The sequence below is a fragment of the Apus apus genome, chromosome 1, assembly GCF_020740795.1.
Source record: "Apus apus isolate bApuApu2 chromosome 1, bApuApu2.pri.cur, whole genome shotgun sequence".
NCBI classification, from domain to species: Eukaryota; Metazoa; Chordata; class Aves; order Apodiformes; family Apodidae; genus Apus; species Apus apus.
In genome coordinates this window covers 85,959,223-85,971,287 of record NC_067282.1, presented here as the reverse complement: position 1 = coordinate 85,971,287, position 12,065 = coordinate 85,959,223, and the positions used below count along the sequence as shown (strand labels likewise).

Here is a 12,065-nt window from a genome sequence, read left to right as displayed (position 1 = left end):
CCTATAACCAGAAGCATCACAGGAAACTCAGTAAGGCAAAACTACCCAAACAAAGTGAAATAAGCAAAAATGAAGTTGACAGAACTTTCAAGACGTAGACCAAAAAATCAAAGAAAACCAAACAAGAAGCTCTAATCACTTACAGCTGTTCAAGGCTCCAAAAATGGGCACTGTTCTCTACTATTTTTATTCTACATTTTTCTTTTGATTATGAGAACATAATATGTGCAAACTCAGCACACAGATTGTTGAGGTTTTATTAAACATGCTTTTAGAGTTAGTGTCATTTTTACTTTACAAAACTAATTCCTAAAAAAAGCACGATACACAATAAAGTCTTAGTTAGCAGTTATCTGATATTTAGATTTTAAGTGACAACATGTGGCTGCTGCGGTGTGCAAGCGGCTAGGAATATAAAAAATGCCAAGAACAATCAAATTTATAAGGTCCACTGGAGAGTTTCAAGAACAAAAATGTATTACTTTTTTTTTTTTTTTTTTTTTTTTTTTTCTTCCTTCCTCCTTCCTCCTCCAAATGGAGATGGTTTCAGTGTTCGGGAAAGCAGGGAACACAGTGAGGAGCTGGGTTGGTTCACTTCACTGGTACAGACCTATCACATATAATACAATGATTTCTGTAGGATATTTGTGAGTTAGAAGTTCTTTCATGTTTTACTAATGGAAATATCTCCATACATGCGAATAAAGTAATAGCATATATAGTAAAAAACAAAGTAACAGTCTCACAGGTCCAGTAGTCTGCATGAAAGAACCTTGGAATGCAGAAAATTTCTAGTGCTTTTTGTACATTTGATCTGTTAGGATCCTAAGTCCCACGCCCAATAGACTGAACTCTACTCTGAATGTGTTTTTTGCCTGTACACAATGTGCACACTTCCTGGTGTGAGTCCTGATGTTTGGTGTGTCAGACTCCTAAGAGGTATTAAAATCTGATCCTTTGAATATTGCTTTGCTTCTCATTGCTTTTGCTTATGATGAGGAATCAGAGAAGGCACATAGCAGGGCAGTTCCTAATGGTCTGGGGAGAACAGTGTGTCCAGAAATGGATATTTAACTTAGAGAAGCATGTCCACACTCTACATGTGGGATTTCCCCACACCTGATGAAGGGAGAGGAGGAGAAGAATTAACTTTCTAAATCCAATCTTCATTGTGCATTACATAAGCAAAGGCTCCTTTTCTGACTGCTTAAAAAAACTAACCAAACAAAAATGTTTCTTTTTCATTAAGAGAATAAAATGAATGAAGAAATAATTTCCCTCCCACATCTTTCCTTCATTTCCCTCACTCATCCCAAAAACCCCAACAACTAGATTGTCAGCCAAACAAAACAAAAAATTTACCTTCTCAGCATAATAAATCACCTTTGCTCCTTTGCTCCTAACCATTCAAATCATACAGTCCGACATGCTCTGGATAGCTCAAGTAACCTCGCTTGAGATAACAACCACCTGTTTTTTTATTATTTTTTAAGGAGAAGCTTCCCAGACTCCATTTTTGTAATTTCTTATGGTCCCAGAAGTTCAAATCTCTCAATAACTTTTTTTAACAAGAAAATCCCGATAGTCTAATGTCTATGCCTGTGGAAGTCTCAAAACTCAGATATCTGACACATATTCTATTTGCTGCAGGCATTTATTTTCTTTTACAATCTAGGTCATCAGTTCATGACTAGGGACAAAAGAAATCCATGGAGAATTTTGACTTAATGAAGGGGGTTTCAGATTCCTTTAAGTCCACAGAGTATCTGCAAAGAACTTCATTCTTCTTCCTCACTTTTATATTTAAAAGTAGAAACAGTGTAAAATGAAGTACGGAAAAATATAGACTTATTTCACATTGAACGAATACTTTTCACTACTTCTGGGTGAAACTATACTGAGAAAACATGGTTATGCAGATCTAGTGCCTAATATTTTACGTGGTGAGAAAACAAAATAGCTGAAACAATAATGCAAAGGAAATGATGCAAAGGATAACTTTTTAAATTATCATCTTGAAAGAATAATTTTGGAAAGCTGTGAGAAAAAAAACAACAAAACAGAAGGAACACAGACTTTTAGCTATAGGGACAATCTAATCAGAAGAACTTGGTTTAAAATTCCAGCAATTAAACCACCATAGCAAGTCTTTTCATGTAATACTGAACTATGACATTTTAATTCCACAAATCTCACAACCATTACCCAGTAGATTACATTATTACCAGGAACACAGGAGGTCAAGTTTAGTCCTAAATGAAAAATTTAGTCTCTGTGACAGCCAGCACATGCCTACAGAACCTGGTGTCCTCCCCAGTCTACAGTTTTGTGACGCTGGGTCACCCTTTTGCCCGGCATCATGATGCTCCTTCCCTTTTTACTGATTTCACAGACCAGTATTATCCTTTGGAGATGTCTACTAAAAAGATACATCGCATCAAGTGTGAACCAATGCATGGTTTTACCCTGTCCTACACTTTATCCAGCAACCTTGCATGGAAGATTCAGGGTAAATATGAGCCATTTAAACCAATTAGAGCAATGTTGGGCATTGAGCATGACTGAAAAACTTGAGAATAACGGGCTTTTTTCTCACAATTTTCTTGAAGCAAACATCATGCTAATGGAGAAAGCATCTTGTCCCCATAATGAAGTATTTGGGATAGTTGAATGTGAGAGCTACAGAGAAAGAAGAGACTGTCCACATGGGTATTTTCAGGCCATTTGCTTTGGCTTGGATGTGCGGAGACTTCAAGCCAAAGCAAGCTCATTTTGCCCTTACCCTCAGTGCAACAGAAGCTGTGTGGCCGTGTTAGTACAAAACTGTGCTGGAATGATCTAGCCTGTCTCTCAGCAGGGCTTATTAGCTCAGGCTCGGCGCCACATTAACCGCTGCCATATGGCTTCTGGTCGATTCCAAGAGCAAAGTGAGTGAGATCACATCTGCCTGACAACGTCTGAATAGCTATGCTCTTTAAAACAGCAAACCTGAAAAAAAGCTGTGAGAATAAACTCTTGTAACAGGTTAGGATTTTCAAACCACATTTACTTTACTGCTTATTCACTATTAAAAGCTGTGGTCAGGGTTGGAAACTACTCATGGATGTGTCAGAGATGAAAAGTTTTGTCTCAAAGAGCCAAGTCTGAAAAATGACTAGAGTATGTTAAGACCCCAAATAGGATGAAAGAAGATAAAGAGGAAAATGAATATGAAAATAGAAGTATGCCCAATGTTTTCTCTTCTTTCTGTTAGTCCAGGCTATAAGATGTTTTACAGCCTTCCAAGATGAGCAGGGTCCCCTGTAGAAGAAGGTAATATGTTTTGGGCTCAGCCACAAAACCCACAAACAATGTACAAAATGATGGGACAAATGCTAATCAAATATTAAGGTATCACTGAAAAGAGCTCAGATATGCCTGTGATTAAAAAAAACAAACAAAAAAATACATGGGAAGTAGCAACATAGCAAAAAGATACTTTGAGAACTCTTAGCCTTAACACAGAAAGAGTGGCTGTGCAGATGTGCACAATGGTTTAGACACGGCAGGGGACAACACAGGCATGCAGAAAGAATTGAGGAGAAAGATGGGAAAGGTGCCCTGATGATAATGGAGGAGACAACAGAGGCACACGCCCTGGTCAGAATACAAAACAAGGGAGATGATCCAGAATACACATTTTGAATAATCTGTGGAATCTGGACAGCAGCGAGATTCCAGCAGGAGCAATAGAGACACTCCGAAATAGGGACCAGAGTTTTAAGCGTGAACACAGAAAAATAATGTCAACTTTTGGAAAAACTAAGAAAGAAACAGCAGGACTTGGAACCATTCTCACAATCCTTCTGGGACAGCTGTGTGGCTCTAAATTATTTTTCAAAATCTTTTACATTTCTTTCCTCTTAGGGTGCCAAGTTAACTCACAGCAGCTCCAGTTTTGTCACCAGAGGAAGCAATATTAATAGCAGAAGAAATATAAATCAATAACAAAGCCTACTCTTGATCCTGAAGGAAACCACCACTGTACAGATCAGGAGATGAAGGGAAAAAAGAGGTAGAGTGGGAAGCCAACCCTCTAAGGGAGTGAGAAAAGAGACAATGGAGAAAAAGAACTGGGAAGAAAGGAAATTGCTGGGCAGCACCAATTACATATTAGGAATCAGAAGAAAAAATACACTCCTCTTTCTAACCCTCCTGGGGCAAATAGGAAATTGCTGCTTTCCCTTTAATCTCCTCCCAAAAAGAAAAACAACTAAAATGAAATAAAACTCTGAACTGTAGGTACTTTCTACCCCCTTCTGCTCACCCCCATTACTTTGTGTGCTGTGTACCCAGGGCATGATCTTTCATGCAGCTCTCCATAGGACAGATAACATTAGCACTGCATCTTCTACCGGAATATGCATTCTTTGCTGTGTATCTAAAATATGTAACTTAGGGAGATTAAAATGTTAAGAGATTAATGATTAATAAATGAATGAAGGAGGCCAGAGCAGAAAAAAAGATAAATGGAGAAGAAAGAAATAAGGATAAACATATTAAATTAAGTTGGAGTGACACTGTAACAGTATGATTTGTGGCAGAAGCATCACTGTTTTAAAGGGTTAAGACTGTGACTCCTGCAGAGCACACAGCAACAAATCTGATGAGTTTTTGTTTCCTTTTTCTTGATCCACCTCCCCTCTGCATTTTCTCCTACTGTGATTTAACTACGGAAGCAAAGGCCCCTTTCCTAAATAGGAATTCAACTTCTGTTTTTTCCACTGTTTCCTATAATACAAACAACATTTTCTCTTTTCCTTAATAACTGATAAGCATATTTAATTTCTTTAATTTCCTTTTTCTTTCTTGTTATGACTGATATCACACTTATATCACCGACACAGTTTTAAACTTGCCAAAGAACAATGAAGCTGTGAAAGGTCTCCACCAAGAAGAATGAAGTTCTCTTTGACAAAAAATTAGCTAAAAATTTAGTGTAAATAAATAAAGCATTTTCCTGTGGATGGTACCTTTAAGGAGCTTTTTCTGTCACAGCAGAAGATCAGAGGCTTTGCTTTCACATTTTGTAGAAAACATTTTCATCACTCAGTTATGTAAAAATAGAATTGTGCAAGACACAAGAAATGCTTCATATTTGTGATGTACTATTTACAGGTCAGGAAATAAAACAGGAATCAAGAATTCCAGTTACAAGTTATCTAAAATAAGAGTGAAAGTCATTCAAAACTGTTGATGTCACGAGACAGCCATACAAAAAAGGAATGAAAACCTGTATGCATTATTCATCTTGCAACTTTGATCTTAAAAGCTAAGAAACTTGAACAAGGAAAGATAAATGGCTTCACAAGCTTTTTCTTTCAAAAATCAAATGAGAATGATTCAGGATAAATGATAGATAAAAGTTAATACGAAAAGGGGGAAATTGCAATCACAGTGCTGCACCGAAGTTTCAATGCAAAGGCTTTGCTTTTTGTAGTCAATTACAAAGGATTTCTTTTTTAGGTACCAGCATCCTTTTTCATGTATATGTAAAAGATTTTACCTATTAAAATTTCATGTTCAGTATGCATAGTTTTTTTCTTCTACCATCTAAACCATGCCTTCATGTGAACAATTAGGAACCTTTCTGAAGCATGGGATACCACTGGTCAAGGGGCAAGAACAGAAGCAGCTATGAAATCCTGACCTCCAAACCTGGCTCAGTCATTAATTCGCTCCAGAGCTTATGCAAGATCTGTATACACTGAGAAAGTATTGATAATTACAGGCACTCTGACTGCATCCTTATTTTACTGAGGCTTAGTTAATTATGCAGGCATTGCCCTAAAATATGAGAGAGATCCAAAAGAACATGCAGGTTGCCCTGTCTAGGTGGGAGATCCACAAAATCCTCTTTGAATGCTTTGCGCTCCCAAGAGTCTGTAATTATTGCCAGTTTTTGCCTACAGATATGCTCAAAGGCTCCACCATCTTGGTTAGATCACTGTTGTCACCGTCTTACAGGCAGTTGCATTTGGGATTCACAAAGAGGATGGAACAGCAACACAGTTCCTTCAGGGAGGCTCTAAGCAAACCTAATGCAGACAGCCAACACTGCACCATTACAAATCGCAGCACACCAGCCATTTACATTAACAGCAAAGGGGAAGGAAGAGTACATTACAGCATACAGCAGGAGGTTTTGCTTATCTGAACTTCCAAATTGTTACTTCCACCCAAGCAGTTAGCACTAATCAGAGGATAAGAGTGGGCTAGTCAAGTCGGAGAAAAAAGCTAGATGGATGAAAGGGCAGGTTGTGAGATAAAGGAAATACATGGGGAATGAGGTGACAATTTCATTGCAGTGGTGTGTGGAAGGCAGCAGGGACACCGTTTAAAAAGTAGTGCGAGGTTTTGGGGTACAACAGCAGAATGGCTCAGAAGTGAATGGAGGTACACTGGACGTATTCACAGACTTACAAGCAGCCAATATTCACTGCAAATGCTGAGTGCCCAGGCAAGTTGTTGCTAATGGTACTCGGGCCATTGATGTTCCTGCCAACTGCATCTAGACAAAATACATTAGGCAAGACCAGACCCAGTCATTACACCAGTCAGCAGAAACTAGACTGACAGCACTTCCTCCTCAGCCTGAGTGAATGCAAACTCATGGCTTTTTGCTCCAAGGTAAGCGCCTAAAACACCTGGCTACCTCCTATTGACACTGGGCTGCCATGCAAAGGAGATGGCTAGACTGACAGGCCAGTTCCTAGTGAGGATACCTGGAAGGCCAGAGCCCTGACCTAGATCCTTTCTCTGACCAATCTGCAGGTCTATGAACTTTACCTGGCAAGATAGCAATTTCAAACATGTTAACACCACTAAGGGCTGGGAACAGAGATGGAGGAACTTCCTGACCCTGGTGAGCTTCCTTCCCTCTTAGACATGGCCTTTCATCTTCTTTCTTCACTGTGTCCCAGTTCCAAGAGGAAAGTCAGACAGCCTCTCCCAGTACAGACAGAATATTGCTCACATTAAGATATTAGAGCTCTTCACTGGACTGCACTGAAACACTCCTTTTTCAGCTATATGTATTACAGGAGGGATTCTTTATTCCATTGTAATCCCAGGAAAAAAATTAACAAGATGAACAAAGAATTGCACTACTTCTGCTCTGGCCTCATGATAACTGCTTTTCAATTCAACAAATGATGTTAAAGATAAGCATTTGCTTCACATGCAAGACTGTCTGTCATTCCTGCCTTGTTTTTAATACAGGGAGAAGTATTACGTATTTACAAATACGTAAAGGGTGAGTGTCAAGAAAATGGAGTTAAGCTTTTTTCGGTGATGACCAGTGATAGGACAAGGAGTAATGGATACAAATTGGAGCATAGGAGGTTTAAGGTGAGTATCAGAAAATTTTTTTTTACTGTGAGAGTGACAGAGCACTGGAACAGGCTGTCCAGAGAGGTTGTGGAGTCTTCTTCACTGGAGACATTCAAAACCCGCCTGGACGCCTTCCTGTGTGATGTACTCTAGGTGACCCTGCTCTGGCAGGGGGGTTGGACTAGATGATCTTTCAAGGTCCCTTCCAACTTCTAGGATTCTATGATTCTATGATTCTATGATTCTATTAGCCACATCAAGCACATGTTTTCATACTCTGGTATAAAGAACACACATGAGAAAAATCATGTTTAGCTCTAATGCACTGAGAAAACTGTTAATAGACAACATATTCAAAAGCAGCAGGAAAAAAACGTTTTGATGTTTTTCCACCCAGTCGACTCTGTAGAGCCTACACCAAGTCTCTTGTGCTAAAACTGAGCAGTACTGGGTAAGGTGTGCTCAAAGAAAGTGACCGTTTCTATAAGCCCCACCACAGATATCTGTGTCCATACCTTAACTTTGATTTCTTATTTATTCCATTCACTACTGTTTCTAACCTGAAAGTCATATAAATTTATTTCTCTTCAAAGTACATTTATTTGCCCTACAAATGGACAAAAATATGCAAAGAACACTTTGATTTTTATTATCTCACCTATATAAACATAACAATTTCCTTAATCCTTCCAGGACAAAATAATATTTTCTTTTTATTGCATTCCAGGGGAACTTGTGCCTTAACCTGGATCTTATTTAACTATTTATCTATGTCTCTTGCTTCAAACTCATTGTCAGGAACCAAATTAACGCATCTATTTCTCCAGCACCCTTAATGATCAGTCTGTAAAGCCAGCTTCTGTTGACTCAAAGATCAACATTGTCATTGCAGGTGAGGGAAAAAGCTTCCATATATTAAAAAAGGCTGCTTCAATGGGCATACCATCTTTTTGAAGGAAGTATAGATATGAATAAAAAAGAGGTGTCAAGCATCAACCCTTATTCAAAAGGAAATACAATCTTTGTTTTAAAGCTCCCATCAGAAAGGAAAGTATTAATGTGAAATGCTTTAAATGGCCTTTGACCTTTTAAATGGCCTCTTAAAATGGTAATACATCAAAGATTAACAAATCTTTCAAAGTAAAAAGAACTGGAAATGCTTTAGAAGTGGAGTCACTGAAGTATTTTCATTGATTAAATGCCCACTGGTATTACATAGGTACTGAACACCAACACATACAGCTTGACATTTCCTCATCTGATAATTTCATGGCTTAAAAAGAGGAAGGTAACACCTGTAACCTGCATTACCTGAAAGTTAGTCTTACTGAGTCATTAATAATTTTGCCATCAAATGAATGGAGGTGTTCATTTTAAATATAAGCACTTAAATTAAAAATACTTAAAAAAAAGAAAAAAGTTAATTTAATGTATAAATAAAATCTATCATGTAAAACCCAACAACTTCATCCTTATTTCAGCTGTTGTACTCTTTCATTTCTTTATGTTCCTGTTGATAAATTGAAATGGAAATTACCTAAAGGAGGTAAGTTAACAGAAGTTGAATAATTCTAAGTCAGGTTCCAAAATTGTCCTTCAGCATGTTGTCCATTCCAGGCCCCCACGTTCCCTCACCTCCCAGCCACTAACAAGACCATACAGACTGTTATTGCAAAGCTGTTAAGACTTACATCCGAATGCGTATTTATCTACTTGGCAATATCCTGCTACAGCTGTAAGTGGATGCAAATCCGCATTACAATGTAGCTTTGGTCTCTTGCCTGTGTGAGAAAGTGCTGCCTAAGAAAAAGACAGGCAAATATGACACAAATGAAGGCAGTTGAGCTAGCTATCACAGCACTGTTAATTTACACCTCTGAAAACAAACACTCACTTGGGCATGTGAAAAAAGTGTGTATCTACACCTATATCAAAACTCATTTTCATGTGTTTGTTTTTGCAAGCAGAAACTGACAACACAAGATAACTCCACCAGATGTCATGGCAAAAAATACAATGTAGGTGAGTTTGTGATACAATCATTAGAAAACAAAACAGAACTGAGGGGCTTTATTCCATCATAAGCACAGTTTTAATAAATAAAGGTGGCACGGCCAGTCAGTGATAGTAGCTTTTGTTCTAGGTATGTCTTTGTTCCGGCAGCTGGGAGTTTTCATGTATAACAAAAGAAATGTAGTTAGGCAACACTTGAAAATGCTTCACAAGAATAAACTATAGGAATAGAAAATGCAAGTTTAGAAAGCATTTCCTAGAGAAAGAAAGAAAGAAAGGAAAGAAAGGAAAGAAAGGAAGAAAGGAAGAAAGGAAGAAAGGAAGAAAGGAAGAAAGAAAGAAAGAGAAAGAAAGAAAGAAAGAAAGAAAGAAAGAAAGAAAGAAAGAAAGAAAGAAAGAAAGAAAGAAAGAAAGAAAGAAAGAAAGAAAGAAAGAAAGAAAGAAAGAAAGAAAGAAAGAAAGAAAGAAAGAGAAAGAAAGAAAGAAAGAAAGAAAGAAAGAAAGAAAGAAAGAAAGAAAGAAAGAAAGAAAGAAAGAAAGAAAGAAAGAAAGAAAGAAAGAAAGAAAGAAAGAAAGAAAGAAAGAAAGAAAGAAAGAAAGAAAGAAAGAAAGAAAGAAAGAAAGAAAGACAAAAAAAAAAAGTAGCACTGGAATCTTCTCTTTATCTCGGGTCAATTGACTTGTCACAGTGGGATGGAGATTTGAAGAGGAAATTGCAAGTTCTTAGCAACTATGATTGGAGGATTTCAGTTAATAGCCAGCAATCAGTATAGGTTTGGTAGGGTACTTAAAAATTTAAATGTATGAATATGCAACAACTACAGAATGCCTGAGCTTCCTCTTGTTTGTAAAAAAAACCCAAATATAACAGCCAATTTAAATCTCAAACAACAATGGTAATTTTTTACTTAGAATGCTGGTGTTTAAGCGTTCTTCCATTAAAATTTCCCTCATTTTAGCATACGATTGAGATAAATCAATTGTACGTGTCTCTGATCTTGTTCTATACTAGTAATCCTCCCAGTACACACAGGATCCTGTATAGTATGTGCTTTAAGATGATATGGTTCCTCACCATACAGAAACATGTTTTGTATCATCATGTTGGTAGCATATAAATGATATTTAAACTCCATTTTTCATTGCCATTTAGGCTCACTAGCTTATTGTTTCACATGTCAGAAAGCAGTAGAAGGATAGTTTTCTGATTTGAAAAGCTGCTTTATCCATATTCTTGAATAACTGCACACTGTATTCAGCAAGCTACAGATACAAATGAGTATGACAACACCTCTAATGAGAAAACAGCTTAATTTAAGAGGGCAGGATAAGTCATCATCTCTCTACAGAAATGTGACTACATCCCAAAAGCCTTCTTATCCTTTCTAATACAATGCACAATCTTTCTGCATGGATTCTTTTCAACAGAATTACAAAAGAAGGTCTCACCTAGACCACTAGTAGTTCCTTTTTTTCCAGCCAAAGAAGGCAGACATTATAGGTTGCAGAAATTTGTAAGAGGATAAAGGCAAGAAAATTATAGGAGTGACAAATATAATGGATTCATTTCCACAAGCTTAACATTCCTCTGAGGAAGAGAAGAACATAAGTTTTGCATGATCCTCTTTAACAAGCAAATGCATACCCTGCAATGAAGTGGTATGAGACTAGAGGATGCATTCCAAACAAAATGCAAACGAGCCTCGCCTCAAAGGTAAGGAAGGGACAGTTCCTAGAAAGTACAGTATGTCTGGATGCCCATATGCTCAAGAGACTAGTAGTTTCAGATATTTTTTTTTTTTCATTGCTTGAATAACTTTATACTTACTGTAATTCTCTCATCTTTGTCATCTAGAGGAGTCCCATCTTTTTTCCACGATATAGTGGGTTCTGGGTGACCTCTTGGTGGCTGACATTCCATCACTGCAGGTTCACCCACAGCTACCATTACATCTGATGGATTTTGTCGGAAGTCATCCCGTAGAACTGAAAGAATAAAGAAATTAAGTCTAAAATTACCCAGCAATACACCAGTAGCACAGCAAAGCGTTTTGTTTGGGCCTCTAATGGTCCCTGCTGACATTGTACTTTATATTAATGGTCCCTGCTGACATTGTACTTTATATTAATATACAATTCAGTTAATGAATTTCATTTGGCATCTGCAGATGGTCTCTGGTACTTCCACAGAGCAACAGAGAAAACCCAGGTACAACTTGTGTTTAACTTCCAACATATATGTCAAGCGACTAATACTGACAGGTGAAACAGGCACAGAAGAGCTGCCTCACTGGTAGTTCTTGGCATAGCATCTACCTAGTGTGTGAACACAGGATTCCTGTCATATCTGAGGACAGCACAATGTCTTCTTCTCAGGTTGAACATCACTTGGGGAGAAGGATGGTAAACACTGCTTTCTGACCCTTTTGTCTTGAGACACAAGGTCAGCTTGCTATTAGCTTGAAGTTTTATGGTTAGAGATTGGCCATTGGCCATATGAATAGGATCCATCTCTGACTTTATGGCAAAAATGAATTGATTAAACTTCCCAGTTCTTTAATGACAATATAAGATGCCAAATATCTGTGCAGCTTTAGCCAAACTCATCTTTGCAATTTGGCTTTTCAAGAAAAAAAAAAAAAAAAAAAATCTTCCCTGATCACTAGGAGTCTTAGCCTGAG

The 12,065-nt window shown here is 37.7% G+C and overlaps 1 protein-coding gene across 5 annotated transcripts in view; it reads right to left on the bottom strand.

Annotated features, from left to right (window-relative positions):
- ROBO1 (roundabout guidance receptor 1) overlaps positions 1 to 12,065 on the bottom strand; it is a 727,411-nt gene that overhangs the window by 103,722 nt on the left and 611,624 nt on the right. For all 5 annotated transcript variants that reach the window (XM_051640235.1, XM_051640252.1, XM_051640268.1 and 2 more), the window contains one exon: positions 11,213 to 11,370. In XM_051640235.1, the coding sequence (XP_051496195.1) occupies positions 11,213 to 11,370 (158 nt within the window). The remainder of the gene's footprint in view (positions 1 to 11,212; positions 11,371 to 12,065) is intronic.